General features: G+C 42.1%; 1 protein-coding gene across 4 annotated transcripts; it reads left to right on the top strand.

Moving 5' to 3' along the window:
- The first annotated feature begins 927 nt into the window (after positions 1 to 927).
- Positions 928 to 17,901, top strand: grhl2b (grainyhead-like transcription factor 2b). Of its 4 annotated transcripts, none has more exons than XM_062528872.1 (16): positions 928 to 1,291; positions 3,101 to 3,287; positions 4,001 to 4,068; positions 4,201 to 4,555; positions 5,298 to 5,353; positions 5,590 to 5,752; positions 6,393 to 6,504; positions 9,709 to 9,803; positions 12,370 to 12,528; positions 13,338 to 13,395; positions 13,812 to 13,951; positions 14,762 to 14,799; positions 15,008 to 15,132; positions 15,652 to 15,737; positions 16,054 to 16,118; positions 16,266 to 17,901. In XM_062528872.1, exons 1-16 carry the CDS (start codon positions 1,272 to 1,274, stop codon positions 16,378 to 16,380), a joined length of 1,842 nt encoding a protein of 613 aa, XP_062384856.1. In that variant the 5' UTR covers positions 928 to 1,271; the 3' UTR covers positions 16,381 to 17,901. The 4 variants fall into 4 exon arrangements, with proteins under 4 accessions (XP_062384856.1, XP_062384855.1, XP_062384858.1 ...); XM_062528871.1 differs by having other exon boundaries at positions 4,195 to 4,555; positions 16,266 to 17,900; XM_062528874.1 differs by having other exon boundaries at positions 929 to 1,291; positions 4,195 to 4,555; positions 15,041 to 15,132; positions 16,266 to 17,899.
- The last annotated feature ends 71 nt before the right edge of the window (positions 17,902 to 17,972 follow it).

Here is a 17,972-nt window from a genome sequence, read left to right as displayed (position 1 = left end):
GCTTGCCCAAGGTGTCGCTCATCAGGCCACCTTTACAAAGGGGCCCTCAGTGTTTACACCCCAAAAACCGACTGAGGAGGTGGGGGGGAGACGCAAATTGGTTTGTTTAAAGGAGCTGATCGCAAACATTTAATTCCCATACAATAGGTTCATTAGGACAACAGTGCCAGTGGATAAACATGACGGAGCACTCTCTGGTCTGTTTGACGGATCACCTGGTAATCTTCCATTTAGCGAATACATTTGCATAGCTCTTGATCCTTCCTGTGATATCAGATAAATGATGACACCCTCAGAGACACCAACAGACTTTGAGTGCAGAATTATTTTTAGTATAGCCGCCTGGTTTTAGTTGGATGCTGTGCTTATACCCACTCCACAGCCAATGAGATCTCCATTCAATATGATCATGACAGGCTAAAAGTGGCATCATATCCAAAATCGTTCAGAGCATTCAGTTATTCATGAACTCATTGTAGCAAAAACACAAAGGGGACTCAAAAGCTTTCTCGCCTTTCTGATTCCTTATTGGACCTGATTGCTAATACACAATATGAATGAATTGCAGAGCACCTGCTGCCTTGATATGTTTCTATTGCAGCTGTAATAGACTCCTTAAATACCTGAGCTCTCAAGCAAGTCACATAAAACATGGTTCCAGTTCCTCAAAAGCAGGCAAACCATCACCATATCTACGCTTCAGTCCTTGTGCATATTCATAAGACACTACATAGTCTTCTGTGTCGAAATGTCTAAACTCATTTCAATGTCGCCCTACTTTCCATTTTATTCCCGCAGGTAAGGTGGGTCTTACCTGTTTTTCTGACGCGGTAACCTATCACCACGGCAGATCGTGCTCCTCGGCCAATCATCTCGCAGGGTCGTCCCTCGTTCAACCCAAGTACCTTTACACTGAAAGAATTCCATCAAAGTTTCTGTACAACAAAGTTATCCAAATATTACAAGCCTAATATACCTATAGAGGCCTAGGCCATAACCGATTAACGATTACAATTTATCTATTAAGCAATTACAAATGTTTATTAGGGCTACTGACTGAGATTCGTCTGGACTAGGCGACGCTGGGGTGCTGAGGTGTCGTACCGTACCTGGCAGGTGAGACGGGATTGAAATAAGCAGGGCAAGAAAAGTAGACTTACCTGTAGCCCGGGTTTCTGGCTCGCTCACTCTGCTCAGCCTTAGCCTACTCTATTACCTGCACCGACTTGAAAGTCCAGTTTCACAAGGAAGAATCGTGGAGGAAGCAAAATATGTCACAGGAGACAGACAGGTAAGTGTTTCTTCCAGAGCAACATATATCAGAACATGGGTTGAATGTTGCCTTCTCATCAGGCTCCAAGATTACCATTTGGACAGATAATTTCCTTTTAAATTTTCTTTGCTTATATTAAATATTGTTTGAGCTACAAGGGTCATCTACATGGATGTACAGTCTTGCTATGATTGTTAAATAGAATGCTATGGTAAGGTTGCGTACAGCGGGCTAATTGGTATTTGACAAACGCCATTTTCTGGAGAAAGCAACGGAACTGAAGCGATTTAAAAAAAAATCCAACCGGTTACTCTTTGCATTTAAACATAACTATGCTAAAGACAATCAGAAATTAAAACATTCAAAGGTATCACATACAGCCTAAATGTATTAAAACGTATTGCATAGTTGTGGTAGGCTATAAGGCTCTTTCTCACATCAGCTAAGTTTTAGTTTTTTTTTTTTTTTTTTCCCCTTCAGTTCAAATTAAATGTAGTCATTTCTAAACCTGGTTATTCTTTCAGAAAGAAATCCAGATTTCTCAATAAACTTTGTTTTAGATATTCTGACAAAATATAGATAACTTCAGACATGCTATTGTTATTCTACAATGTATGTAGGCCTACTTCATACAAGAAAAGTTTGTGTATTTATCTATGGCAGTATATCATCACATGAACTGTGTTTTCAATTTTTGAAAATGTTCTTGAAAATGACATGCTATTAAATAACCCTGGTGGATCCATAGCTCACATGACAACACAGGAGCTGTAACTACAATGTTTTGGGATTCAAGTAATTTGTCTATTTAGGATCAGCACCACCTTGAACAGGGATGAGTAAAATAGTTTTGCACCATAGGACAGAATTGCACTGCCATTCACTCATAAAATGACCCAAATCATAGGCAGTGTCATTTGAGATAGCCTACAGATCTACACTCTGCATAGCAAGACATTTTTTTAGATTGTTATGCCTTTATATATTATTGTTGGATCTGTGTGATTTATACAGCATTATGTCACACTGATCTGTAACCTACAAATGAGCAGATAAGACATAATTAACACCAATAGCCAAACATAATGAGATTACATTGTAAATATACATTATGTAACATATGACAGGAAGAATGTGAAGTTTGTTCATTGATGTAATGCATGCATTTTATCATTGTAAATTATTGTAAAAATACCATCATTCAAAAACAGGAAGTTGATTGATGGCTATTCCGTCAAACGTGACATGCTATGGTTACTTCCTATCAAACGTCAAGCAGCATTTCCAAAGTTATACAACCATATTATGAAACATTCACAGAAATGCTACTATACATTCACAGAAATGATAGGACAGTTACGCTCACTCTAAAAAAAAAAAAAAAAGCATTACCATTAGAGAAAGAGAACACCCTCAGGGACTGAAATGTAAACAAACCTGTTGGGAAAAGTTCCTCATGCTCTGTACCCAGTAATATGTAAGGCTATAAGCGGATGGATTTGATACATTTAATTTAAAGGACAGTAAGATGAGGCTTAATCAGTCAACATGTTTACACGTTGACTGATTAACATTGACATGTTTGCCCACTTAATGAATAAAGTAGAGCTGGTGGAGAAGTGCATTTTTTATGAAAAAATAATACAATTTCAAAATAATAAAATTTCACTTAATTCCATAGATCTCACTGTAAAAACTTACAATAAATCACATTAGATTTGTGGTTTTGATTTAGATTTAAATTTATTTTGAGTATTTCTATTTTGTGTCCTTTCAGAGTTCTTTGCCCCTGACAGTTTTTGTTGTGTTGTGCTGTGTGTGTGTCAGTAAGCGGCTGGTGGTGGTCGTGCCCAACGAGACCTCGTTCCATCAGCGTCGGGCCTACACCAGCGAGGACGAGGCATGGCGGTCGTACCTGGAGAACCCCCTGACGGCGGCCACCAAAGCCATGATGAGCATCAATGGGGACGAGGACAGCGCAGCCGCTCTGGGGCTGCTCTATGACTACTACAAGGTCAGACGTCATTCTCCATCATGTGACTCAACACACATAGTTACTGTATGTACTACACACACACACACACACACACACACACACACACACTCACACTCACACTCACACTCACACACACACACACACACACACACACACACACACACACACACACACACACACACACATTATAGTTTCCTTTTGCAAAGTGAATTAGCCATTTCTACAGTGTTTTCTATAGTTACTGTAAGTCAGTCTCTTTGTCAGTCAGGCAAAAAATAGGCAAGTAATCAGATTATCACTGCCATGTTACAGAGTGAGAGTTTAGGTCTTTCGAAATTAATATATTGAGCAAAATGAATTGATTTTGGAATAATGTGTATTTATTCTAATTTTACCACAATATACAGTAGCCTATGTGTACCATTATAGAGACAATCCTTTGAAAAGCTATTAGTTATATTAGGTGTTACTCATCTGTGTTATGCTGTGAACATGGTTCAAGCTTAAGAGACATTACCAAGACACTATTATTCACTGTAAACTTATAAAAGGGCTTTGACATGCATGTAAAACACAACGCTTTGACCTTCATCCTCTGCAATGGCGCAATACTGCGATGTTGAACCATGTTAGTGAAAAAAAAAAAAAGCTGCACAGCATTGTTTTTTACCCATATCTCAAACCGTTCTCCTAATATGTTTAGACTTGTCTCTGCTTTCATTTTCGTCCAGGTTCCCAAGGACAAAAGGGTTTTGCCCATCCCCAAAGTGGTTGAAATTTCAGAGGAGCAGGAAAAGAGGTCAGTGGCATGTCACGGATATGACAGATAAAGATAATAATAATGGGTGCATGTGAGGTGATGGTGCTGCACTTTAGCTAGCGCTGTCTTCATTGTGTCCTTATTAGGCCTATATCTGTTGCCTAGGAACAGTTTGGTGGGTTGTGGCAGCCAAGGTGAGCCAGAGACGGTGGACAACCGGGTGCAGGTGCTGAAGTCCGTGCCGGTGAACCTGTCCCTCAACCCCGAGCATCCCGACTCCAAACGGGACCATTGCGGCGCCGAGGGTGCTGAGGCGGCTGCCGTTACCGTGGTGAAGGCGGAGGTGTACACGCCTGTGTTCATGACTGCCGGGGCGGGTCACTACCGGCAGGAGGGGGAGGAGCATGCGCGCGTGGTGTACGAGCAGAGCCACAACTACGACACGGTGACGCTCGGACACGGCGCCTACGGCAAAGACGAGCAGCGCAGCTCACCTGACAGCACCTATGAGGAGGACAACAGCGGGGTGAGGAGAGGGAAACCCAGGGGTCACACAACAGGGGGGGCATCAATTTATAACAAGCAACACTAAAGAGTTTTTTGCACCTTAAAATAATATTTCCAAAATCATTTCAGTGGTTCATCAACTTGTAACAGGTTGAACGGCACTCCTGCATTCGCTTCGCGGCCCTCTATCGGCTATAACCGCACTGTAAGTTTACCAGATCGGGTAGCCGATCTGTAGTTCGATGGAATGAGACATAAGAAACTACAAATTTGACTTGCTTCGATGTCACAATACATCATCCTTTCATAAAATCATGCGACAAACTCTACCTTGTCTGTGGACATCGTTATTTGGATAAACAAATAGTGTGCGTGCGACAGAGGAAAAGTACTTTAGGGTTGCCTTAAGATGTTTGATGAAATGAAAGTTAAGGAAAGGGGGGACTAGTGGAAGTTAAAAATAAACTGATGCTCTGAATGGGAATGGAGGTGTGTGAGTAAAAGGAGTCAAATAGTGCTGTCAGAGGAGAGGCAGCTGTTTGTCCTGAGGCACAATTTAGATATATGATGTTGGATAGGAGGATACTAATGTTAGCCATCAATACCATCAGATATTACTGTAATATGACACACTCTTTGTGATGATAAGTTGTTGTATTGTTACTAGTGATGTATGACGTTGGATATTATTGTACTGTAGTAGTTATTATGTTATTATAACAGAGACTTCTGATGTGTTCTTGTGCTCTATCCTCAAACAGAAATACCGGTCTTCGTCTTTGGGAGCTGATGGTTTTGTGTTTGAGCAACCAGATGTGTAAGATGCGCCTGTCTGGTTTTACTTTGCCTGTTCAAAATATATCTGAAAACAGCCTTAACAGTTGCATGAATCAGTGGAAGTTGTGTGAAAACCTTCATAAAACACAGTGAGCTGTTACAGAGATAAGCAAATGTATATTTTCAATATTCACAACATCATCTGTTGAGGAATGTATTTAAGTGAATGTTTGATGCAGTCTAAATAACACGCTGCATTGTATTTACAATTTGCAGGGGTAGTGACACTTTTCAGTACACCCTCGAAGCTACAAGGTCACTGCGTCAGAAACAGGGAGATGGGCCTATGACATACCTGAACAAAGGCCAGTTTTATGCTGTGACCCTGAGTGAAACAGGAGCCAATAAGCGACTGAGACATCCCATCAGCAAAGTCAGGGTGAGTGATCTATAGGGAACTCATGTAGGGAACTTGCACTCATTGCCTCATATAGTGTTAGAATCTCGGTATAGATATCTTAGGTGAATGGTGCATTATGGGATTCCAACAATGAGATTTTGCACCAGCTCCCTCCCAGGTTTTACGTAGTTACCAGGTTTTAGGTAGTATCTATCTATCTATATATCTATCTGCTTATCTATCTATTTTTCTATCTACACTAATTACACTAATCAAAGACTTATTTCCCTGCAGTGGAATGTAAAAATGGCTGCTTTTAAAACACAGTAGTCAGCACTTAGCTTTACTTTTATCCAATAGGAATAATGTTAACACCCAATATCCCTCAAAGAATCCCTTAGTTTGATTTGATGCACACATGTTAAGGTTACCAAAGCTTTGTTTATTTGCAGAAAGTTGTGTCTGGAACAGTGAATTAGCCAGTTGCAATTTGTTGATAGTAATGGAATATATATTAACTGGGCAGTGTTTTACTTCAAAATGTCTAGATGTCATATGTCACTTATCAAAGATAAGTGATCAGTCCATCAGTCTATTTCTGTAACTGTCAGTCTATTATCATCAGCCTATTGCAATTTTCACATGATGTCACGCTGTGTTCCCTGATTCCCCTTTCCAGAGTGTGATTATGGTGGTGTTCAGTGAGGACAAGAACCGTGATGAGCAGCTGAAATACTGGAAGTACTGGCACTCCCGCCAACACACAGCCAAACAGCGTGTCCTTGACATCGGTGAGTTACTGCTATTTCCCATGAAGCGAGAGCTCACGTAGTTCCCCACAGAGAACCTCAGTACTATAGCCCTAAAATGCTAACAGTTCCCTGAAATGCATTATAGCATACTGTTTGACAAAGTGAGGATGACTGAGCTGACATTTGAAATGTTTAAATCTACAAGGATAGGAAACAAGGATCATGTTGCTGCTTCTACTGTACATACACACCAGTTCTAAAGATATAGATGTGCATTGTAAACAGGTGTGCAGTCAACATCCCATCCTCCCTCCCCCGCTCAGATTCAGACTCTTCCCCCAGGTCCTCTCACGCTATCCTAACTGAACATGGCTCCCCTCATCTACCAAGGTGTAAAGTTAACCCAGCTGGGTGTTCCCTGGACTCCACAGCTTTTCTCAAGATGTATTGTGGTTATGCGTCGTTGCCTTTTTTATGACGCAAATTCTAAAATAGTGACGTTTAGCCCTTTCATGTGGATTTCAAAGGGAAAAAAATGTGTTTCGATTGTTTTGTTAGTTGAAACTATATGGAAAACAATCTTTGCTTTGAGTGAAAGTGTGTACAGGTGTGTACAAGTGTGTTAGTTACACGGTACGTGGCTGTTGAAGGGATTTGTGTTGTGTCATGAGAGAACAGGTCCGGTATGCTTGAGTGTTAATGTGAGGTATGGACGGTGATGGCAAGCTGTGACCTGCGTACTACGCAGTGGCATGTGGGAGACCGTTTGAATGGTGAGAAATCTTTCGGCTTGTTGGAACAGACAGAGGAATGTCCCACGCTTCTCGTGTTGTGTAGGCTTACGGTATTCATTCTGCTGTAGGCCTCACAAACAAATCAACATAGAACTCAAACTTACTCTTTTGATTAGGTGGTAACAGACAGGCTACTATTTCATGATTCACCTCAGGTTTGATACCATTTAACTTTCAAGATATTCATAGGACAATAATGACAATTTCCACACCACTATGTCTAAGTTGTGTCAGGGAAACCACATAGTCCTGAGACACAAACCTGGGTTAGACAGTGGTAAAAGGTGACCATGAAGTAGATACACAGTGTCTTGTGTTTAAAAGAGGAAAAGACCTGTTTCCATATCCCCAGCAACACTGTGGTTTAATTTGCCTGGGTAATGAAGGCAGGTGACAGGTGCGTGCCTGGCTCTGTCAAAGGAGGATGAAGATGATCACTGACAACAAAAATGTCTGTGGCCGCTGTGCTTGTAGAGCATGGCGAACACAGCATTATGTCATTGCAGAAATGCAACAGCCTGTACTGGTGGCTTGATTTTTTTAATCAAATGTAGATACTAACATAATTATGACTAAATGCTCGAATGTGTGCAGTCACATTGAGCGAGCTGAACCACTCGTATGGTTAAAGCTGTGGTTAAAGTGAGAGCAGCTGTGGAGTGACCGAGGGTATTTTACGGCCCGTCAGGCATCCCCTTCTTGTGGTCTGTTGAGGACCAGCTGTAGGTGAGGGGGATTGTGGGTATCAGGGATGCAGCCGCACCCCTAGGGGTGGACACCACCACTGTCTTTGTTGGACATAACTCTCACAGGTGGGGCACGGGGGGGGGTTGCCGAGCGATGGTGAGAAGGGGGCTTTGAAGAGGTGTTACCGTAGATGTTTCAGCCTGACCCATTGCGAGACAACAGGCACATATATGTATAAAAGGTAGAGGAAGGGCGTTGTCGCGACAAGGTGACCTCTGGGCATATGGCAAACAGCAACCTGCAGCTCCGGGCTGGCCAGGACAGACAGTGACTGCAACCTGACACCGCCACAGTTGGGATTTGAATAGCAGTTGAGGCGGGATTGTTCTCGGGCCTCGGGGCCATGTCACAAGATCTGGGATTTGAATGGGGCCCATTTAACAAGGGGGGGGGGGGGGGGTGCATACAGGGCTTAACGGATGTGGACTGGTTTGGCTCACAAGCACCTGGGAAAACCAGGAGATTCCCTGAGAACCTGGGAATATGGGAATGGGATAGCCCGCCCTCTGGTCCTGGAGAGGAGGCACTGTAGCTCTGTCTGGATGATCACCTGCACTGAGCTCCTTTGAATGCAGAGAAAACCCTCCAATGGCTTTTGCACTCATACACTGTATTGCCAAAAGTATTTGCTCACCTGCCTTGACTCACACATGAACTTCAGTCACATCTCATTCTTAATCCATAGGGTTTAATATGACGTCGGTCCGCCCTTTGCAGCTATAACAGTTTCAATTCTTCTGGGAAGGCTTTCCAGATGGTTTAGGAGTGTGTTTTAAGGGAATTTTTGACCATTCTTTCAGAGGTGCAGATTTGTGTGGTCACACACTGATGATGGATGAGGAGACTGCCTCTCAGTCTCTGCTCTGATTCATTCCAAATGTGTTTTATTGAGTTAAGATCAGGAATCTGCAGGCCAAGTTCATCCACACCAAACTCTGTCATCCATGTCTTTATGGACCTTGCTTTATGCACTGGCGCAGTCATGTTGGAACAGGAAGGGCCATCCCCAAACTGTTCCCACAAAGTTGGGAGCATGAAATTGTCCAAAATCTCTTGGTTTATGCTGAAGAGTTCAGAGTTCCTTTCACTGGAGCTACGTGGCCAAGCCCAGCTCAGGGATGACCCCATCCATGTGACATGTAATTTGGTGAAGAATGATGCTGATGACCTGTTTTTAAAAAATCATATAATAGCATTTTTCTGTACTCAAAACATGGTGAAATGACAGTGACAAACAATATCTGAGTGACTCAACTGCTTCTAAGCATTTCTAAAACATTTTCTGAAATGCTGTATATAGCATACAGATGTCTTTTCACTTTTCACAGATCACTGTTGATATGTGAAATATCTGTGCATGTGTCATGACCCACTCCCCTGTATGCGGTAGCTTTGAGTGATTGTTTATCGGAGGAGATAAGCGTTATCAGCAGCTGAAGTGTGCCCTTGTATATTGCACTGGAGCCCTTATCAGTCAGAGACAACAATGCCCAGATATGCTGCCCTGGCTGAACATCACCTCTGTGATTTCTTTATTTTCAAAACATTCACTTTTGCTGTTTTACTGACACGTACAATTATATCAGTTTAATCTGATACAACTTCCGAGCCTTTTGTATAACTGTCAGTCCTGGATAGCATAACATTTAATGGCAGGGTGTCGTGAGTGTGTTGTTGTTGACTAAGAGCGTTCTCTCCACAGCTGACTATAAAGAGAGCTTCAACACCATCGGAAACATTGAGGAAATTGCCTACAATGCCGTATCTTTCACTTGGGATGTGAATGAAGAAGCCAAGGTAGGTCTTCTTTTTATTTGTTAAGGTATTCTGGCTCATGTGTTTGCTTTGGCACCGCAGCTCAGTGACCGTAGGTCCTCACCATCGGGTGTGGCCCATAGACTGCAGGAATATCCTATAGTTGCACACATGTGAAGCAAATGGCTGGTGTCATCGTCCCAGCTCCCTTCAGGACCTCAGGTGTTGTGGAACAAGGTTTTCCCCAGTCATTAACTGGATGATGCTATATCTTTCTGAATTAATTCTGAGAAGCAGCCCTGTCTCTCTCTTTCTCTCCGTTGCTCTCTTTCATTTAAGTATAGTTCCTCTCTCTTTCTCTCTCTCTCTCTCTCTTTCTGTGTGGTGTGTGTGTTTGTGTATTCTTAGCCTGTGTGCCTGAGGAAGTCCCGTCCTTTTGTGACCACTCCTTTAGAGCCGGGCCCACGCTGTTTAAAGTGTGACGCTGAGGAGGACAAACACAATGCTGTATACCCCCCCTCTGTATAGCTCCTCCACACACATGCATTTACCCAGCCCAACCCTGAAATGTGTATTTTGCTCTATTTTGCTTCGGTCTCAGGCCTCGGGTGTCACGCATGGGGAGAAGAAAAGTAGAGGTGAATGCATAGACCGAGAGGGAGAGAGGCAAAGAGAGTGTGTGTGTGAGAGAGAGAGAGGGGGGTAGATTGAGAGAGAAAGATGAGCAAAGCAAGTGTCGCACGCACACACACACACACACACTCACATACAGAGATGCAGGGGCACACACACACACACACACACACACACACACACACATACAGAGACGCAGGGGCACACACACACAAACACAAACACACCCACCCACCCACCCACACACATACACACACACACACACACACACACACTGTAATGCCACACAGAAAGCTCTGCCCTTTCATTGAGTTCTTTATTTGTCTCTTCTGTGCCCATAAAGCGCAAGACAAACACTCGGCACTGCGCTCGTCTCCAATACCAAATGGTCAATATTTGCCTTCTAATCCGTTCTCCCCAATGCCTTTTCTCGGCAGTTTGGATGCTGAAGCTATTAAGAGTATGACTTCCTTGTGTGGGGCTAAACCGCATAGCTCGGCTGCTGAGCCATTTAATGAGGTTTTGTGAATGGCAGCGGTGTCTCAGTGTCTGCCTTGGCTCACGCACGCACACAGCTCTGGGTAGGCAATCTTATCAATTGAATCAGCCAGCGCTGATAACCATCTCTGTCTGAATCCTACTTAGCCTTCATTTTCTCTGTGCGTAATGGTTAAGAGACCATGCCACCTAAAGGTAAAGGAAGCTCTGACTATTAACCTGAGTTTCTTAGAGAGCCATTGATCTACAGAGCATAGAAAATGCCCCAGGAGAATTCATGATGCATGATTCCAGCCATTTGCATTAAGCATTGGAGACTGTGTGTGCGACAGACTTCAAAGGGAAGCACATATTAAAACAAATAAATGTTACCTTGGACTTTATGTTGTTAATTTAATATGTTTACGACAACTTAACAAAATGAGGTGGTACAAAGAACTACAACCACTTAATTGGGCTGTATGCAGGTGCTGAATATGAAATGCAAACAAAGCTCTTAACAGCTGTCCATTGCTGCTATTTTGGTTAATATTCAACTACTTAATGCATTCAGTAGTGGGGGACTCCTGTGAAGTTCTTAAATTTTGAAGATAGAAAAAGAAAAACACATGGCTATTTCCTTGAGCAACCATCAACTAGGGTCTGTTATATTCACCAGAGGGACTGACTAAGGAACAGCACAAAGCAGTGTGTGTATATGTGTGACTGTTACTGGTAGGCTTCATACACAAGCTGAGACACGGTGGAGAAGTTGGGATGGTGGGAAAATACTTTTTGTGATACGCCCAACCTCACCTGACTAAGTCCACGTTTGTGTGAGAAGGAGTGTCACACACAATAACTGTGAGAATCTGTCAGTAGTCACATGTTTCCTCATTAGGTCACACATGAAATGCATTAGTGTTTACTGTATGTGTAAATCTGCCAAACATCTGCCAGCTTTCATTATATTCTCCAAAACCATAAAGACTCAATCTAACTTCGGTTAAGGGCAAGATAACATGTAACGGTGAGATTGATGAGGTCATGCTGATGAATGTTTGCAATTTTGCGGCCGTTAAACTTGAGTTTGACATTTGATTTATGAAGGGGAGCCCAGAAAAAAAATGTTTGATGATACTTTTGTTATTAAGAAAGTCAAAGGAAATGGCATAGTGACAGAGAATTACACACGTGTCCTTTTTTGCTCTCTATGAAAAGTGTTGGAAGAGTGAAGTTTGGACAAGTTGTAGCAGGATGATGAGAGAATAACACAGGACATTTCTCATGAAACAGGCTCATTAAAATAACTGTCACCATAGCACGATGAGCCATTAAAAACAGCACTGTAACTGCCATACATATTTGTTGTGCTAATTAGAATATACCCATGGAGGGTCTATAAGGTCATAGGGAGTGGTTGGAATATTTTGTGCTGTTGTTTTATAGTGTGTGTTTGTCATTTGTGTTTGACATTAGTTTGCTTGTTTGTCTACAGATCTTCATCACAGTGAACTGTCTTAGCACTGACTTCTCCTCGCAGAAAGGAGTGAAAGGTCTTCCCCTTATGATCCAGATTGACACCTACAGCTACAACAACCGCAGCAACAAGCCCTTGCATCGCGCCTACTGCCAGATCAAGGTCTTCTGTGACAAGGTGAAGCCCAACTCCTGAAATCTGACCCTTCAAAGACTTTCACTAAACCTTGATCAGAGGGCAGCCAGACTGGCTGGGTAGGGCTTGTATGTTTGGGGGCTAAACAGTCTTTTCAGGAGGAAATGTACATGGCATCTGTCACACAGAAAGCTTTTAGTCAGTTTTAGGTATGAACTTCTATGAACTTGTAGTTACCTAGTAATATGTCTTTGAAAAATGAGGAAAGATGTAGTAAGCAGGCAGTATGTTCCAGAAGACAAATCTTGCTTTAGTCTGGCAGGTTATTCTAAACAAATGTATAGGAACCCAATGGTTTTAGCTATAGGCTATAGCTCACTCTAGACGCACTCAGGATGGTTTGACTGTTTGCCTCCCCCTGGTGGTGTATTGTGCCCTTTCACCTTCCTCGTAGGGACAAATCAACTCTACCACTTGAGCTATGGATCTCCATACCAGTGCTGACGCTGTATAAGTATAAGCCCATGGTTTTAACATTGGCAGTAGAGTGCTGCTTGAGTTTTCTTTCATTTTACACATGTTTACCGTTACAAGGTGTAACACCTGCTCTTAGATATTTTGATACACACAAACCTGGAGGATCCATGCCTGACTTTCATCTATCTTATGACTGCTAAAAGCTGATCCTGCCTGAGATTTTCTTCTGTAGTGGGCAGCCAGAAGCCTGATTGATGACTCATGTTTATAGGCAAAGTAAAGGCTATGGGATTATATAAGGGTAACTGTAGTACTCTACATCTGCTTCAGTGTCTATACTCAAACGGTCATTGATTGGTGTTCACCTCTTTTAGGGAGCAGAGCGAAAGATCCGAGATGAGGAGAGGAAACAGAACCGCAAGAAGGCCAAAGGTCAGTCCTCTGTTAAATGAATCTCCTTATCACAGTGTTTCTGATCTCAGCTTTACACACACAACATTCGCTTACGTTTTGTATATAGACGTAAACTATGCTATAACTGTAGTAAACTATATAGATATAGTAATACTATATAGATGTAAACTCAAATGATCTCTTATCCATGGTTAATTTACAGAATGTGATTTGTGAAATTTGTGTAGGCCTACTAGCGTAAAGAGAAATTGAGCAATTTAAGAGGAACATAATGACAGGTAATTTACCTTAATTAAAAGCACGTGTAAGTGTGTGCGAGGTGAAGTTCGAATTATGGCCTATTAAACCTCTCTTATTTTCCGATTATCAACATGCTGACAACAAGTCCCACATAAGTAAACACTCATACCTCCAATCTCTCCTCCATTCTCCAGGCAAAGATGGGAGCATGGGGGCGGTTGCCCTCCCCAAGAAGTCCGACACAACATTCTTCAAAACAATGATAGACCTGGACGCCCAGCCCGTCCTCTTCATCCCAGATGTGCATTTTGGTAATCTGCAGAGGGCAGGACAGGTGAGACCAATGGCGCAGGCAGGTTTCAACACAGGTGAAAACAGGTGGCAACACAGATTCCAAGATCTGAAAAGCGGATGCGCTCAAACTCCGAATGTTAGAGTCTTTGGGTGCGTAAAAACAAAAACTAGTATGAAGCAAAATAAACGCACTCTCGAATAAATCTTGGTATTTTATTGACTTGAAAGCATGAACCAAGTCAATAAAATACCAAGATTTATTCGAGAGTGCGTTTATTTTGCTTCAACTCAGATTCCAAGTCATGGGTGATGGCAACTGACCCGGCCATGACTCACTCTCTGTCTCAGTGTCTAACCTATCGCAAGCTTTATCGAGAGCAGGCACGCACCTTCATGAGATTAAAGGTGGCAACACAGATTCCAAGTCATGAGTGATGGCAACTGACCTGCGTGGCCAACACGACTCACTCTCTGTCTCAGTGTCTAACCGTAGAAATGGCCTCTGCTGAACCTGAAGTGGAATGAGACTGCCATCACAAAACTTTATCTAGAGCATGAGGCACCTTAATGAGAATGTCTTTGTGGAGTAGCAAAGAAATAAATGGACCTTTCCAAATATCACCTGGAAATGCCACAGTCAGGTTTCCTAGGGTGGGCATGCCAGTTTGGGTGCGGGAGATTTTGGCTGCAGTGGTCATTATGTCAAACATCACCATCATCAGAGCAGACTAGTTCATGGGGTTGTGAAATAACAGCGTTCAACAATGGGAAGCAATGTGCTATTTTGACATATTTCTGTACAATTAAATGTAAAAACTTGTTTAATAGATGACTTTACCTCTGTTGCCAGGTGTTCACCTTCAATACAGAAGAAATGGAGAGGGAGGGGTGAGTATATACACACACACACACACACACACACACACACACACACACACACACACACACACACACACACACACAAACACACACAGTGACATATATTGACGAAGACACACATGCAGTCTTCAGCTTTGATCTTTATCATGGCCTGATATACTGTGAGGTGGCTGCACGTTACTGACTCCTGATTGGTCTGTTTCAAACGATGCACCAGTGTGATTGGCCTTTACTCCTGTGATGGTGACAGGAGTGTCTTGGTGAAGCGAATGTTCCGGCCACCTGAGGAAGACTTCTGCCCCACGCCCCACAAACAGCTCAAAGAAGAGACACAGAAGAAAAGTAAGAATCAATCATGACAATTTTATTTGATTTGGTTGTGGTTTTCTGGCAAGAGGATCATGGGTGAAATAAACCCATAGACATGGGCTCTTTGAAAACACATTTTTGAAAATGAAACCCTTACCTCCACCTTCTACTAGAAGGTGGCCTGTCCACAATGATTGTAGAACGCAACTTTTAAGCAGTAATCTGCGTTTTGAGGCAGGAACAATGCTTTGCCACCACTCTGGTCTTGTGCTCTTTTTTGACAGATCGAGGTCTGGACTGGCTGGGCCACTCTAAAATGCTGACATTGTTCTCTGTTAACCATTTCTTGCCTTGTTTGGCTGTATGTTTTGGATCATTATGTGGTTTAATGGTCCAAGGCTGCCTATGGGGCAGGTCTCCAGAATCTGTTCCTCCAGAATCTTAAAGTAGCCCCTTGTTTTAGTGCTACCATTTACTTTGAGAAAGTCACCAGATCCCACTGGTTGAAAAACCTTCCCAATCCATCTGATTTCTCTCTCTCTGTCTGTCCAGTTCTGCTGTACGTGAGAAAAGAGGCTGATGAAGTGTTTGACGCCCTGATGCTTAAGTCTCCCACACTGAAGGGGCTGATGGAAGCTGTGAGTATTTCAGCTTGACACAAAATGTTGCATGGCTTTAATGCTGTCATTGTGTTGAAATTATATTGCTAAGATAATGTTCTTTCCTAATAACGCCTGTCACTGCCGGACATTGTTTGTGTATTTTCAAGAGATCTTGACAACTGATGATTGAATTTGACTGTAGAGACAATAGATCGGGTCTGTGCAGTCTTGGTTTAGAATTATCACAGTCACAAGGCATATTTACACTGATAGCCTATCTTTGGCAGTGAACAGCCAGTCCATCGTGTTCAAATGTGATTTTGTGATGTTTTGGTTTTTTTATTGAAAACAGATTTCAGAAAAATACGGAGTGCCCCTCGACAGAATAGCAAAGATCTACAAGAAAAGCAAAAAAGGGTGAGTAAGGTCTTGAGTCAGTACACTTTCTATCTTACTGTGTGTGCTGAATCAGACATACAATGTACATTCAAGACAATTCCATTTCTGTTCCAGTGGCTTTTGGTTATTTCACCATCATGCTTATCTGATGCTTGTCTTCCGCAGGATCCTGGTGAACATGGATGACAATATCATTGAGCACTATTCCAATGAGGATACCTTCATCCTGAACATTGAGGGTTATGCGGATGGATATAAAATCACTTTGACGGAGATCTGACGTGGCTCAATGATCAAACTGTGAGGACTGACACATTTCAATCAGTGACACTCAAAGGTTCAAAGGTTAGACCAATCTCATCCCCCATAGAAGAGCAGATATAGTGCCAAGGGCGCACTGATGGATCTGCAACAGAGTGCTTCCTCTCCAAACTACTGTCATGTTCTGTAAATCCCTTCCACGGACCCAGGAAGTTGTTTCTGTGGACCCACCTAATGCTCTGGACGTTTATGGAGTTGATCCAAACAGGATTCGCTCAAGCAGTGTATTTATATTGGGCCATGCTGTCCTTTTAAGTAAGCCACCTTAACTGTGACTGCGATGCTATGAATTTACCTGTTACCTGGAAACTGAACACAACTCAAGATGATTGGTGTTCATATCTTGTTCTTTCTTTGAAGCTAAATGAGGTTCAGTAGCTTTTGTCTTCCTGTTGTACAGGCTCTGTGAAGACAGCTTGCTAGTATTCGCAACAAGTATCAAAAAGCCTGAATTCTTCATAAGGACCTAATATACAGAGTACATATTTGCTTAGAATAGTGTGCTAGTTTAAAACCTGCCAAGAATAAGTTTGGATTCTTTTTTTGAATTCATTCAGAACGGCTTTCTTATTACAGAGTCACTGGTCTTAAATATGTTTATTCTGGTGTGGTCTGTTTGTGTGTGTCGCCATTGAATATGTATTGAGTCATTGTTAAAGATATATTTTGTTAATTAACCATGTACAGATGTGTTGTTTTTTAGTATATGCATACTAGAGTGCATAATAACAGGCATAGTTTAAAGCACTCAAAGAGATGGTGCCTCAGTAGTCCCAATCTATTCAAATGGATCCCTAGAAATGCACTCCTGTTTTGTGTCCTTTTATTTCATAGCTCTTCAGTTGGTCACAAAACTTTCACAGGATTCGTTCACTGGCTAAAAATCAGTACTGTAATGTTCTCACCTCGGATACTAATGGATATGCTATTATCTTTCCATTTTATATTTAATGTGAATTTTGTTTTTTATGCATCTGTTTGGATGACGGGAGCCTTGTATTCAACTGCCAAGGTGGACTAAAACTGAGATAGTCAAGCAGGGGCAATTGCTCTGTCGCTAGTATGGGGTTTAACATGGTTTTAAACTCCAACTCCCAACTCAAACTCCAGTTTAAAACCATGTTAAACTCCAAACTAGCAATTGCCCCGCAGGGACCAACCACCTGCCATATTAAGCATGTTATGATCAGTGAACTCTAGACTTCACCCTATCATGCACCATCACATACTGTAGGTCTATAATGTCCTGTGTGTGGAATATGTCTGCCAAACTGCTGGGCCAATGTAGGGAGTGGTAGGGCACTTGTTACAGTACTATTACATGTTTTAATAAATGTTGTCTGTGATGTAAATAGCAACTTCTGGAGATGATATGGGTATAAACCCATGTTGTGGTCATTGTTACTATGTGTTTTTTCTTTTTTTAAAGAAGCACAGCCTACATGAAAATAAATATGAGGCATAAAAAAACTCAAATACTCCATTGTAATTATTTTTTTTCTTTATTAGATAACCAAAACAGATGTCTGTGTTTAGAATCTACACTGACAC

This window comes from Sardina pilchardus, chromosome 24 (assembly GCF_963854185.1).
Source record: "Sardina pilchardus chromosome 24, fSarPil1.1, whole genome shotgun sequence".
NCBI lineage: Eukaryota > Metazoa > Chordata > Actinopteri > Clupeiformes > Clupeidae > Sardina > Sardina pilchardus.
Note: the sequence above shows the minus strand (reverse complement) of the source record. Positions and strands in the feature narration are given on the sequence as shown.

Coding starts and splice junctions, on each gene's coding strand:
- grhl2b (XM_062528871.1), top strand. CDS start 1,272: ATGTCACAGGAGACAGACAG. Junction 14,800..15,007: donor GAAGAAATGGAGAGGGAGGG/GTGAGTATATAC, acceptor ACGATGCACCAG/TGTGATTGGCCTTTACTCCT. Junction 15,133..15,651: donor AGAAGAGACACAGAAGAAAA/GTAAGAATCAAT, acceptor CTGTCTGTCCAG/TTCTGCTGTACGTGAGAAAA.